General features: G+C 43.8%; 1 protein-coding gene across 1 annotated transcript in view; it reads right to left on the bottom strand.

Annotated features, from left to right (window-relative positions):
* The window catches only part of LOC126272354 (uncharacterized), a 176,730-nt gene that overhangs the window by 60,546 nt on the left and 100,662 nt on the right, over positions 1-15,522 (bottom strand). The window contains exon 2 of the mRNA XM_049975165.1: positions 10,086-10,289. Coding sequence (XP_049831122.1) covers positions 10,086-10,281 — 196 coding nt within the window. The 5' untranslated portion in view covers positions 10,282-10,289. The remainder of the gene's footprint in view (positions 1-10,085; positions 10,290-15,522) is intronic.

Consider the following 15,522-nt stretch of genomic DNA (forward strand, 5'->3'; position numbering starts at 1 on the left):
ATAAGGAAGATCAAAGAGTGTCTTAGATCGGCGAAGGAGAAAAAAGACCCACTTGCAATGTCGGGAATATACCGTATACCATGCACAGGCGGAAAAGTTTATGTCGGAATGACTGGACGATCAATTAACACGAGGATCAAAGAACATAAACGACATTGCAGGTTTGGGCAGGTGGAGAAATCAGCCGTGGCAGAGCACGCACTGAATGAGACCGACCACGTAATAAAATTCGCCGACACGGAAGTTCCGGCTGTAGAGAAGCACTATCACACGCGCTTGTTCAGAGAACACAAAAACACGCGAACAGTTTCAACAAGAAAGAGGAAAGCCTTAAGGTAAACTGATCCTGGCTTCCCGTTCTGCAGCGAACGACCGTCGCAGGTAGCAAGAGGAGAACCGCACCGGAAATGACCCGGAGCCCTCGGACGTTGGCGCGCGAGGTACATATAGTCTGCGGCTGCGAGCTCGGCTCCTATCTGGCTAGGAACTAAACATCTATGGTCCATAGAATGCTAACACGACAGTACTGGCGAGCCCCTGCAACACAGTTATTACTGGGAACCCAGATGTGCAACCAGCCGAAAATCAGGCAACCGCAGGGAAACCGTACTGTACACAGCACGCAAACCAGCCACACACACCCCCTACACCGTCTGTGAGCCGATCTATGACCGATCGCCCACTAATCTACAACGACCTTGAACTGTTGCAGGCACGCAGCAACCGCAGTAAGCGCCGCAACAAGCTCCAACAACGACAAAGGTAACGATGCACGATACCTCGAACTAACACAACCACATCTTGCATGCACTGTCGCAGATAGCAAGCCGCTACTGCCCTTACTACCCGTCCTACTGTCGCAGAGGTTTTTTTCCCTTGGCTCTTGCCTAGGCACTTTTTTTCCTCTGCCCTTACAACCACTACCCTTCAATCGTTTTCGACCACTTCTATCTTCCAATGGACCATGTTAATGAGTAATCTTACCCAGACGCATGGACAACATCACAGACGGCCTCCTGTGACACCTGATTCAAAAAACTAACATGTTTACGGAGGTGACAGTAGAACTTTTGGTCTGGTCACCACGTTGGTGTGGGCGTGGAGGGGGCCCATCCTTTAATAAAGAGCTCGGCTCCAGTTCACCACCGGCAATGGAGGGTGAAGCTCGGACAATGCCAGCCACTCGTGCTGGCGAAATGTCAGAAAAATCATTAGATGAACGTCGGCCGAAGAACCCGAGACAGAAGCCAATAAGCAGTTTGTCAACAAGTGGCCACGGAAAGCCTTAACAATTTGGAATTTTTTCCTTACTTAATACACTAATAGAGCAGAGCAGAAAATCAATATACTCGTTACGTTGTGGTGCATACTGTACAGTGTCTAGTGGAATATACGTGTAGGTGTAGTAGACCTTAACTGAGCACATCTGAGATTTCTTCGAGAGGCATGCATGCCTTGTACTCAGCTCCAACCAGTCTTTATCTGTGGGCAGGAGTTGAGCACCTCCCAAGCTTTCGATGCCTTCTGGGAGCCACAGTGCAACTCGTCCAGGACATGACTTGGAAGATGTTTCAAAGTCAATCTCTCGTGAGTGTAAGTGTTATAAAGAAAGAACCCATTCGAAAGAAATGTCAACAATTTCAGACGGTGAGCATCGACCTACATACTAGGAAGGTACGTGTAATAATCTACATCTGCAGCTATATACTTCATAAGCCATCTTATGCTGAGCGCTCGTGGGTACTTCTGTTCCAACTACCATTTCCAGAACCAGATCATACACGTGTTTTGTAAAAGACTCGTTTCGTGGATAAATGACTCCCAACATGGACTCTGCTTTTCCTGCAATTTGATTTATATAGTCATTCTAAATTAGGTTGCTCCAGGCGGTTACTCCCAGGAATCTTATGATTGTTACAGTTTACAGTGGTTTATCACCAGTTGCACATGCAAAGAGTAATATGTCTGTTTATGCACAATGTGTTACATTATTTACATTCAGGCTCAACTGACAGCCTCTACCCATCACCTGTCTTCCATAAATCTTCCTGTATTACGCTACAGTCTTTTGGCATTGCGGTTTTGCATAAAGAATTGTATCTACATCTACATCCTTACTCCGCAAGCCACCTGACGGTGTGTGGCAGAGGGTACCTTGAGTGCCTCTATCGGTTCTCCCTTCTATTCCAGTCTCTTATTGTTCGTGGAAAGAAAGATTGTCGGTAGGCCTCTGTGTGAGCTCAAATCTATTTGATTTTATCCTCATGGTCTCTTTGTGAGATGGACGTAGGAGGGAGCAATATACTGCTTGACTCCTCGGTGAAGGTATGTTCTCGAAACTTCAACAAAAGCCCGTACCGAGCTACTGAGCGTCTCTCTTGCAGAGTGTTCCACTGTAGTTTATCCGTCATCTCCATAATGCTTTCACAATTACTAAATGATCCTGTAACGAAGTGCGCTGCTCTCCATTGGATCTTCTCTATCTCTTCTATCAATCCTATCTGGTACGGGTCCCACACTGGTGAGCAGTATTCAAGCAGCGGGCGAACAAGTGTTACCTACTTCCTTTATTTTTGGACTGCATTTCCTTAGGATTCTTCAAATGAATCTAAGTCTGGCATCTCCTTTAACGATGATTAATTTTATATGGTCATTCCATTTTAAATCACTCCTAATGCCTACTCCCAGATAATTTATCTCTCAGTTGCTGACCTGCTATATTGTAGCTAAATAATAAAGGATCTTTCTTTCTATGTATTTGCAGCACATTACACTCGTCAACATTGAGATTCAGTTGCCTTCCCTGCACCACGCGTCAATTCGTTGCAGATTCTCCTGCATTTCAGTACAATTTTCCATCGTTACAACCTCTAGATATACACTACTGGCCATTAAAATTGCTACATCGAGAAGAAATGCAGATTCGTTGGACAAATATATTATACTAGAAATGACATGTGATTACATTTTCACGCAGTTTGGGTGCATAGATCCTGAGAAATCTGTACCCAGAACAAACACCTCTGACTGTAATAACGGCCTTGTTACGCCTGGGCATTGAGTCAAACAGAGCTTGGATGGCGTGTACAGGTACAGATGCCCATGCAGCTTCAACACCATAACAAAGTTCATCAAGAATAGTGACTGGCGTATTGTGACGAGCCAGTTGCTCGGCCACCATTGACCAGACTTTTTCAATTGGTGAGAGATCTGGAGAAAGTGCTGGCCAAGGCAGCAGTCGAACATTTTCTGCATCCAGAAAGACCCGTACAGGACCTGCAACAAGCGGTCGTGCATTATCCTGCTAAAATGTAGGGTTTCGCACGGATCGAATGAAGGGTAGAGCCATGGGTCGTAACACATCTGAAATGTAACGTCCACTGTTCAAAGTGCGGTCAATTCGAACAAGAGGTGACGGGGACGTGTAACCAATGCCACCCCATACCATCACGCCGGGTGATACATCCGTATGGCGATGATGAATACATGCTTCCAATGTGCGTTCACCACGATGTCGCCAAACATGGATGCGACCATCATGATGCTGTAAACAGATCCCGGATTCATCCGAGAAAATGACGTTTTGCCATTCTTGCACCCAGGTTCGTCGTCGAGTACACCATCGCAGGCACTCCAGTCTGTGATGCAGCGTCAAGGGTAACTGCAGTCATGGTCTCCGAGCTGATAGTCCTTGCTGCTGCAAAAGTCGTCGAACTGTTCGTGCAGATGGTTGTTGTCTTGCAAACGTCCCCATCTGTTGACTCAGGGATCGAGACGTGGCTGCACGATCCTTTACAGCCATGCGGATAAGATGCCTGTCATCTCGACTGATAGTGATACGAGGCCGTTGGGATGCAGCACGGCGTTCCGTATTACCCTCCTGAACCCACCGATTCCATATTCTAACAGTCGTTGGATCTCCACCATCGTGAACAGCAACGTCGCGATTCGATAAACCGCAATCGCGATAGGCTACAATTCGACCTTTATCAAAGTCGGAAACGTGATGGTACGCATTTCTCCTCCTTACACGAGGCAACACAACAACGTTTCACCAGGCAACGCCGGTCCACTGCTGTGTGCGTGTATGAGAAATCGATTGGAAACTTTCGTCATGTCAGCACGTTGTCGGTGTCGCCACCGGCGCCAATATTGTGTGAATGCTCTGAAAAGCTAAACATATGCATATCACAGCATCTTCTTCCTGTCGGTTAAATTTCGCGTCGTCTGTAGCACGTCATCTTCGTGGTGTAGCAATTTTAATGGCCAGTAGTGTATTACAGCATCATCCGCAAAAAGCCTTAGTGAACTTCCGATGTTATCCACAACGTCATTTATATGTATAGTGAATAGCAACGGTCCTACGACAGTCCCCTGCGGCACACCTGAAATCACTCCTACTTCGGAAGACTTCTCTCCATTGAGAATGACATACTGTGTTCTGTTATGTAGGAACTCTTCAATCCAATCACACAATTGTTCTTATAGTCCATATGCTCTTACTTTGTTCATTAAACGACTGTGGGGAACTGTATCAAACGCCTTGCGGAAGTCAAGAAACACGGCATCTACCTGGGAACCCGTGTCTATGGACCTCTGATTCTCGTGGACGAATAGCGCGAGCTGGGTTTCACATGATCGTCTTTTTCGAAACCCATGCTGATTCCTACAGAGTAGATTTCTAGTCTCCAGAAAAGTCATTATACTCGAACATAATACGTGTTCCAAAATTCTGAAACTGATCGACGTTAGATATAGGTCTACAGGGTGTTACAAAAAGGTACGGCCAAACTTTCAGGAAACATTCCTCACACACAAATAAAGAAAAGATGTTATGTGGACATGTGTCCGGAAACGCTTAATTTCCATGTTAGAGCTCATGTTAGTTTCGTCAGTATGTACGAGGGTCAGTCAAAAAGTAATGCCTCCTATTTTTTTTTCTACGTTTAATTGTCAGGAAATTTAAATGCAATTACATAGGTTGAAAACCACAACATTGAGGATCATTTTGTCATTTTTCAATGTAATCTCCGCCCATCTCTACAGTTTTGGTCCATCTTTGAACAAGGGCATGTATCCCAGCACGGTAAAAATCACAGCTCTGCTTCCTAAGCCATTGACGCACGGATGTTTTGACGGCCTCCTCATCTTCAAAATGAATCCCACGATGAGCTTCTTTTAGTGGCCCGAACAGATGGAAGTCTGATGGTGCCAGGTCAGGGCTGTATGGGGGATGAGGCAAAACTTCCCATCCAATTTTGACAATCTCGTCAGAGGTGTGACGACTGGTGTGTCGTCTTGCATTGTCATGCAAAAGAAGAACATCTGCCATTGATTTTGTTGGGCGAACTCGCTGAAGACGTGCTTTAAGTTTTTTGAGGGTTGTGACGTATTGAACAGAATTTATTGTGCATCCCTGCTCCAAAAAATCAACCAGAATCACACCCTCTGTATCCCAGAAAACTGTTGCCATAACTTTCCCTGCCGATCGCACGGTTTTGAATTTTTTCTTCCTCGGCGAGCTTGTGTGACGCCACTCCATTGACTGCCTCTTTGATTCGGGTTCAAAAAAATGCACCCATGTTTCGTCCCCGGTCACAATTTTTTTCAGAAACTCATCTCCCTCCAAACGGAAGCGCTGCAAGTGTTGGGAGGCTATTGTTTTCCTTGCCTCTTTATTCTGATCGGTTAACATTCTTGGAACCCACCGTGCACAAACTTTTGAGTACTCCAATTGTTTAATAATCGTGATCACACTGCCTTTACTAAGAGAAATAATGCGACACACTTCATCTGCAGTCACCCGACGGTCACCACGAATGATGTCATCAACTTGCTGAATGTTGTGTGGAGTCACTGCACTCACCGGCCTGCCGCTCCGCTTTTCGTCAGTCAACGGTGTTTGCCCTTCAGCTTCCTTACAACCACGAACCCATCGTCTAACAGTGCTGACATCCACTGTCACAACACCATACACCTTCTTCAGTCTTTCATGAATGCGTATGGGCGTTTCACCTTCTGCATTCAAGAATTCAATCACACAACGCTGTCTCAAACGAACATCGATGTCGGCCATCTTACAAACTTCTGCTGTGGTGCCACCTGTTGACACAGAAAGTTACTACTGCAGTGGATTGCAGAAGAAGGTTTGAGGAATGGCGCCAAATTCAAATTTTTCACTTAACTTAATTTTTTTAAGTAGAAAAAAAATGGGAGGCATTACTTTTTGACCGACCCTCGTACTGTACTTCCTCGATTCACCGCCATGATTTCACACGGGATACTCTTTCCTGTGCTGCTAGAACATGTGCCTTTACAAGTACGACACAACATGTGGTTCATGCACGATGGAGCTCCTGCACATTTCAGTCGAAGTGTTCGTACGCTTCTTAACAACAGATTCGGTGACCGATGGATTGGTAGAGGCGCACCAATTCCATGGCCTCCACGCTCTCCTGACCTCAATCCTCTTGACTTTCATTTATGGGGGCATTTGAAAGCTCTTGTCTATGCAACCCCGGTACCAAATGTAGAGACTCTTCGTGCTCGTATTGTGGACGGCTGTGATACAATATGCCATTCTCCAAGGCTGCATCAGCGCATCAGGGATTCCATGCGACGGAGGGTGGATGCATGTATCCTCGCTGATCCACCTACCGCTTTGACATAAGACCGAAATATCTTAGGATTTTCTGCCAAGTCAGTACATAGAACTTTACTTTCGAATTCATTGAATGCCGCTCGCATAGCGCTCCTCACACTACATTTCGTTTCGTGTAATTTTTGTTTGTCTGCAAGTCTTTGGCTATGTTTGTGTTTGCTGTGAATAGCCTTGTGGAAACCATCATTTATTTGTATATGGAAACGATAATGACCTTATACGAGAGTGGTTTGAAAAGTTTTCGGAACGGAATAGAAAAAAAGTATTTACATGACTGGAACTTTTTTTATTTACGATGTAGTCTCCTTGTAGATTAAGGCACTTGGTCCATCGATGTTCCAGTGCCTTGATCCCATCTCGAAAATGAGTTTCCTCCAGGCCTGCAAAATAGTGGTCAACTGCGGCCATCAATTCTTCGTTTGAAGTGAATGTTCGTCCACCAAGAAAAATTTTAAGTTTTGGGAAGAGATGGAAGTCTGATGGAGCCATATCAGGTGAATAAGATAGGTGTGGCAACAATTCATACCTTAGTTCGTGCAATTTTTTCCATGCGACGGCACATGTGTGCCGGGGGTGCGTCAAGAGTCGCGGCACCCATCTTGTAGACAATTTTTTTTTCATTTCTAATTCTTCAGCTAAAATGTGATATACCCTTTCAGATGATGTCTGGCAAGCGTGAGCGATTTCACGCACTTTCAATCGGCGATCCTCCATGACCATTTTGCGCACTTTTGCAATGATTTCTGGAGTAGTGCCACATCTTGCCCGACCACTTCGCGGATCATCATCTAAGCTCTCCCGACCAAATTTGAATTCATTTGTCCACTTGGGCAACATTTGAATGTGAAGGAGCAGAGTCCACCAGTGTATTCTGGAAATCGACATGAATGTCCTTTGCTTTCATACCTTCCTTTACGAAGCACTCAATCACTGCTCGAATGTAGATTTTTTTCAGTTTTCGCAAATCACAACGCGGGAACAACAACAGAGCCACGTCACGGCCACAGCTCTCTTCCAAGAGCACTGACATAGCACGTGTTTACAGGCAACAGTCCAATGAATGTCACGTGAACAACTCGTTCGCTAGCGTTGACCTCTCGTGGTGATTCGTAGAAACTTTTCAAACCACCCTCGTACTTCAAATTTGTCAGTGCTTCCACTGTTAACGAATGAATCACATGTAATATGACTGTTTTAAAAACTTACATAATCAAAAGTATTTCGCAGATCAAGTTGACGCTTGACTTACTTCGTTGTCCAAAACATAAACAAAAAAAATTGTTATCACAGATTTTTCTGTGTCCAGGCAAAGAACTATACAACTAGTTGTCACAGGTAATGTCCATATTGCAATGGTTATTCTCTATTTGCTGAGGGCAGATAATTTGACTTATCTTTGCACTTCACCATTATCATCACCATGCATGTCATCCACTGTTGCAAATGTCTGTTGAATTTTTCATGTATTACAGTCCTCAGCTACGTTGATCCTTCATTTTTTCTAATGTCATTCATCTCGCTTCAGTTAATTCACTGTGACGTCTCTGCCTGTCACTATTCCCAACAAAGAACTTGCTCAGTCTATCTACCATGTATTCATCTGACTGCATGTGCTGCTCACTTCCATTTCCTTTTCATTGAAATCATTATTATGTCTCCCCTCCCATTTGGTACCTGATCCATTTGTTTATTTTTCGTCTCTCCTAATTATTCCCAGTAAGTGTCTCTCCACAATCAGTGAGCAACAGTCAGTTTTTTATATTTTTTGTCTTAAAAGGCCATGTATCACTGTCATAATTCAAAACAGTTAAACTTTCAGTTTAAGTTATGTTGGAAACCTAAGTTTAAAATCTATTTTAGTTTTACAAAAGCATCCCAATAAATATTTAATCTTCTCTTCACTTCCTTGTCAATACACTTGTGGTCTTCAACCGCCCTAAATACAAAAATTTGTCTTCTATGACTTAATTGTTAATTTCTATAACTTTCTTTTCAAAGTGTTGAATTTATGTTACTTTAGTCTCCTTATAATTGATTTTTCATACTCACTTACCAACTAGTTCTATTAAATTTTTCATTCTGTCTTGAAAAGTAGATATTATTACTACAGAGCCGGCTTGGGTGGCCGAGCGGTTCTAGGCGCTACAGTCTGGAACCGGGCGACCGCTACGATCGCAGGTTCGAATCCTGCCACGGGCATGGATGTGTGCGATGTCCTTAGGTTAGTTAGGTTTAAGTAGTTCTAGGTTCTAGGGGACTGATGACCTCAGAAGTTAAGTCCCATAGTGCTCAGAGCCATTTGAATCATTTTTACTACAGACATTACTTCCTCCCTACCCAAGTCTCGCAAAATGACCGCAATGAGAAAATCGGAGAAGTTAAATCTAATAAGGTGGTTTACCGACAACCATTCCATTCCCCCTAAGCACTATTCGCGAATGGAGCAGGGAAGGGTGCAGGGCGGTGGGTTGTGGCGGGGAGGGGGTGGGGATGGGATGTTGTGGTACCTGAAGTATCTTCCGCCACACACTGTAAGGTAGCTTGCTGACTGCAGGCGTACAATCCGAGAGCAAATACGTGCACACACTGAATACGAGGGTTGGAACTTAAATGGTGGCAACTATTTATTCACAAGCGATACAACAGAGTTACATGTTTGCAGTTGTTACTGTTCTTCAAAGTAGTCACCAGAGTTGTGTAGAACCTGTTGCCAGCGATGTAGAAAGCGTATATATCGTTAGCAGAGCCTGTTATGTTGAGGGTGCAAATTGAGTGGTCTAAGGTTATGGCGATTCTCGTGTACGACTGTGATAGTGTTTTCCTAACGGATTACATTCCTCCACGGCAGACCGTCAATGCACAGTTTTACAGTTCGTTTTTAGAGCATCACCTGCGACAAGCTTTGCGAAAGAAGCGGCGACACTTTCTGCGTAACCCACCCTTCATTTGGCACAACATTGCGCGGGCGCATAGTGCGCAAGCTATGACTGTTCTGTTCGGTCCATGGGACTGGTAAGTACTGTACCATCCACCATATTCCTCAGACTTAAGTCCTTGTGACTTTGATTTGATTCCAAAGATGAAGGAACAGCTTCATGGCATTCGCTTCAGAACTGAGATTCGATAGGATGCAGACCCCTCTATTCGCACCATCAACAGAACAGGCTCTGCTAACAGTATACTACACCTTCCACATCGTTGGCAACGGGTTCTACACAACGCTGGTGACTTCTTTGTAGGACAGTAACAGGTGCAAACATGTAAATCGTTTGTATCGGTTGTGAATATACCGTTGCCACTATTTAAGTTCCAACCCTCGTACATTCTTCTGTGACAGCCCCAGTAGTTTAGTTGTACGTCATGGCTGCGGTGGAGCTATTTCTCGAACACAAAATCAGGGCAGCAGGCAGCAGGTGCTACTTACCTATGTCTACTGTGTCGTCTGTGAAGGGGTCAACTCTTCCCGGGAGGGGGCCAGCTCTTCTGGACTCATACTGGAGAGTGGCTTCCAGCCCAGTGTAGCGCTCCAGGTACGTCATGATCAGCTCGTACATTTCCACCGGGTGGCTGGGGCACATGTAAGTCACAAGCCGCAGCTTCTGCTTCTTCTGGTTGCTCATGTTGATCGCTGAAACACAAATTTCCCCATGAGCTGCTCCATGATAAATTACAACAGCGATCAAACATCACCTAATCTAGATTTCAACTAATGTCAGAAGAAAACGCCAACGGGCTTGCCGCAGTGGTGCTACCGCTCCCCGTCAGATCACCGACGTTAAGCGCTTCGGGTTTGGGTAGCACTTGGACGGGTCCGCCGACCGTTGTTGGCAAGCGGGAGGCATTCAGCCCTTGCGAGGCCAATAGAGAAGCTACCTGATTGAGAAGTAGCAGCTCCGGTCACGAAAACTGACAACGGCTGGGAGAGAGGAGTGCTGACATCGTGCCTCTCCATATCCGCATACAGTGACGCATATATTCGGAGAATGACACGGCGGTCGGTCGGTATCGTTGGGCCTTCCGACGCCTTTTCGGAAAAGAATTTTGAAGAAAATGATGAGTTGTAAGTTTGGCCTCTCAGTACATATCTTAAAAAGGATTAATAGCTGCTTATCTGCTGGAATAGAATAGTATCACAGTGCGACAGTATACAAACATCGTAGTATCAATATCTTACGAGGCAAATCAGTTTACCAGCAGTGAACAAATGTTGATTTTTACCTCGTTTAATTTTGATTTCTAAGAAGTGGCACCATACCCAAAACGATTTGACGCAATTAAAATAATTTTTCATTTTTAATTCTTTATATTCAGGGTCTTTAAATCGAAGAATCGATCCGTTCACGATAGTGAATAGTGCCAACATGTTCCAAAATGCTGCGTGCGAAAACGCATTTTTTCAGAGGATCATATATCGAGTTATATTGATCACTGAGGTATGGAATCAAATGTTTTAGATAGTCCTTGGGCTAGCGACCATTTGTATACCTATCGGAAGGAAAGTAATATTGTAGCTATCCTGCAGTACAGAGTCTAAATTTAAACATTACACACCCTCTCCAGCCCAGGCGAACAGAGGAAATCGTTTGGTTCTTTTACATTAGGTGCCATCTATGGTAGACTTTAGACAGCTTATGAAAGTGCCGTTTGTTCGCGGTGGTTCCTGAGAAAACCCCGAAAAACCATGGTTTTGGGTACTGAAAGTTCCAATTGTGGGGATGACCTCTTCTATAATATGTATTCATGCCACCTCGTTGAAATTTCTATCGTGTGTTCTCGCAGACATCGAAACATAAATAACCACAGGAAATGGCTCAAATTTTAACTGTACGTCGCTTAGACATTTACCTGGAAACACAGTCTTCCAGTTTTCTAAAATCTTTAGCCGATATTGAGGTACATCCGAAAAACAATTATTTTTGCGTACCAAAATTACTAGTTGTGGGGATGGCCACTTCTATAATTTCTATTCATGGCAAATAGTTAAAATTTTTACCGTATGTTTTGAAGATAATGTTCTCATGCATCGTCGAAACGTTTTTGGATATGATTATCCGTTACGGAGTTCCACAAGTTCAAAGTTATAGCACTTGCGCACGTAAAATATGTGGATAATACCCGATCTGATGTATAGTTTTAAGTGACTTGTAAACGCGGCAAGGGTTCTGGGATCATCGCAAGGTTGATTGGCTGGTGTCAAAGAGGGGGAAAAGGGACCAAACTGCATCGCAAGGGTTCGGAGGCCACCAAACTATGTTTCTAGTCGCCATTTTTTTCAGCAAAAAAACTTTATGACCCGCTGTCCATGTACAATGAGCATTTCGCGCCTATGCGGTCTGTCTTGACCTGGAGATTATTCGACAGAGCCATCTGGCGGCGTAAATACCTTACAAAAATTATTTTGTCACAAGCAATTCTTTGTAAGTATAAATCAAACATCGCAATTTTTAGTATGTAGCCTAAGAATGTGCATTTTTGTGTAAAGTGAACTTGCGTTGGGTTGGAGACAATGTTGTGTTCACGTTATGTACTACTTATTTGTTGTCTACACGAGGGGCGTTCAATAAATAGTGCAACACATATCTTTGCTCGGCCAATTTCACTTGAAAACAATGCGGAATTTGTCGATGGACATCGTGGAGCATTCTCGCTTCAGCCCGTATATCCTCATGAAATTCTGATAGGTGTAGGCGTTACACGTAACCTTCAAATGGCGTGTTTAACGGAGGTGCGTTCCAAGCAGAGAGGTTTAATTGAGTTTCTTTTGTCGGAAAACCAGTGTATCACACATATTCATAGACCTAGCAGAGTGCGTTCATACTCCTGACAGTGAACAAAAGCACGGTGAGTCGTTGGCCGAGGCGTCTCATCATCGCAACAAGGTTGCTCGGGCAGACCGGCCACATACAGTTGTGACTCCTGCACTGTTGGAACCTGCGAATATTATCATTGGAGGTAATCGACGGATCACAACCAAACACCTCTCTGCTCAATTGGACGTTTCTGTTGGTAGTGCGGACACACTCATCCACCAGTTGGGGTACTCATAGCTGTGTGCCCGCTGGGTTCCTAGCCTCCTAACAGAAGACCATAAAGAGGAACGAAGGACCATCTACGCGGAATTGCTTGGCCTTACGAGGCTGATCGCAAAAATTTACTGTCGAAATTCGTCACAAGCTGCGAAACATGGGTCCATCACTTCGAACCGACAACAAAACGGCAATTCGTGAAATGGTGCCACACTAGCTCCCTTCTGAGGAGAAAGTTCAAAGTCGCACTCTAAGCCATTGAAGTCATGGAGATGGTCTTTTGGGATTTAGAAAGCATTATTCTGCTTGATGCCCTTCTCACAGTGCAATATTCGACAATAAAGTGAATTGTTCAACCCTCAGACAACTGAAGGAACGACTTCAAAATGTTCGTCGCTCTTAGAAATGCAAATGAACTTCCTTCCCCATGACGATGCAAGGCCTCACACAAGTCTGCGCACACGAGAGGAGCTCACAAAACTTCACTGAACTGTTCTTACTGACGCACTCTACAACCCGGATCTCGCGCCTTCCGACTTCCAACTATTTGGCCCAATGAAGGACGCATTCCGTGGGAAGCAATACGTGAATGGTGGGGAGGTTATTGATGCAACAAGGCGTTGACTCCGACGTCGACGAGTAAAATGGTACCCTGTGGGCACATAGATCCCCCACCCCACCCCAGTATGTTGAGAAATACGGTTTTGTAGCCAAAAGAGTGGGAAATAATATAGTGTACTGGAATCCTGAATAAAATCAACATGTTTTCATTGCGTTACTTATTTAACGCCTCTCGTATGTCCCAAAATGTGTAAATGTGTTGCAGTGTATAAATAAACTGTTAAAACTTTACTGGCCTACAGAATTTGTTTCATACACTACTGGCCATTAAAATTACTACAACACGAAGATGACGTGCTACAGACGCGATATTTAACCGACATGCCGTGATATGCAAATGATTAGCTTTTTAGAGCATTCACACTAGGTTGGCGCTGGTGGCGACACCTACAACGTGCAGACACGAGGAAAGTTTCCAACCGATTTCTCGTACACAAACAGCAGTTGACCGGCGTTGCCCTTTCGCCGAACCGCTGGCGCGGACGCGTCGGCAGCTATGAAATACTTATCATCCGATTCCAAGGAAACTATTCGGTAGAAAAATTTGATTCTTGGGCATGTTACAGCCTGATATCTTCTCTCGATAAAGGACCGAACTTCTTTTCGTTATTCGTAGTGGTTACTTGCTGTATCGCATTTACGTAAACCTTTACACGAAATTTTAATGAGTGTGCAGAGGTAAAAACGCATTGCGTGGACTTTGCGTACAGTTCATTTTAGGTAATACATTATTGCGTATGAAATTTAGTCAACATATCGAAATTGTTTTTAAAGCTGAGAGCAGAACGATAGCTGTCACCGGTCTCGAGATATTGAATGATATGTCGGCGGACGGACTGTGCGGTGGCCGCGCGCAGGTCGCTCGCGACGCGACCGATACTCCGTCCTGCTCGTCGTAAACCATGTGGTTGTATCAACTGCAAATTTCGTAAACGGTTCAAGAAATCGAAAAGTGTTTGTTTGAAAAAGATAACTTGTAAAAGTCATGTATTTCGCCACATGATAAATATCCTAAATTTGTTTATCTACCGAGATATGAAAGAAACTACAGTTTTTCGGAAGGGATAGATGAATTTTTTTTTAAACGGCATTTAATAGCATGTGGAATGAGAAGTTAAACCGAGACTAATTTACTGGTATGTCAAGAGATGTAATTTGCTAAGTATCTACAGCTATTGATTATTTCCGTTGGAAGTAACAAACTTTTTTTTCTTTATCCAGTGTACTTTATTGGTTCAAGACGCTTTTCGCCCTTTACTTTAAGGCATCTTCGGTGGAATCTAGAATGATTCAGTTTTGTTTTGATATCCCAAAGAAAGCAGGTGCTGACAGATGTGAAAATTACCGAACTATCACTTTAATAAGTCACAGCTGCAAAATACTAACGCGAATTCTTTACAGACGGATGATAAACTGGTAGATGCGGACCTCGGGGAGGATCAGTTTGGATTCCATAGAAATGTTGGAACACGTGAGGCAATACTGACCTTACGACTTATCTTAGAAGAAAGATTAAGGAAAGGCAAACCTACGTTTCTAGCATTTGTAGACTTAGAGAAAGCTTTTGACATTGTTGACTGGAATACTCTCTTTCAAATTCTAAAGGTGGCAGGGGTAAAATATAGGGAGTGAAAGGCTATTTGCAATTTGTTGAGAAACCAGATGGCAGTCATTAGAGTCGAGGGGCATGAAAGAGAAGCAGTGGTTGGGAAAGGAGTGAGACAGGGTTGTAGCCTCTCCCCGATGTTATTCAATCTGTATATTGAGCAAGCAGTAAAGGAAACAAAAGAAAAATTCGGAGTAGGTATTAAAATGCATGGAGAAGAAGTAAAAATTTTGAGGTTCGCCGATGACATTGTAATTCTGTCAGAGACAGCAAAGGACCTGGAAGAGCAGTTGAACGGAATGGACAGCGTCTTGAAAGGAGGATATAAGATGAACATCAACAAAAGCAAAACGAGGATAATAGAATGTAGTCAAATTAAATCGGGTGATGCTGAGAGAATTAGATTAGGAAATGAGACACTTAAAGTAGTAATGGAGTTTTGATATTTGGTGAGCAAAATAACTGATGATGGTCTAAGTAGAAAGGATATAAAATGTAGACTGGCAATGGCAAGGAAAGCGTTTCTGAAGAAGAGAAAGTTGTTAACATCGAATATAGATTTATGTATCAGGAAGTCGTATCTGAAAGTATTTGTTTGGAGTGTAGCC

Source organism: Schistocerca gregaria, chromosome 1, assembly GCF_023897955.1.
Source record: "Schistocerca gregaria isolate iqSchGreg1 chromosome 1, iqSchGreg1.2, whole genome shotgun sequence".
In the NCBI taxonomy this organism is placed as follows: domain Eukaryota; kingdom Metazoa; phylum Arthropoda; class Insecta; order Orthoptera; family Acrididae; genus Schistocerca; species Schistocerca gregaria.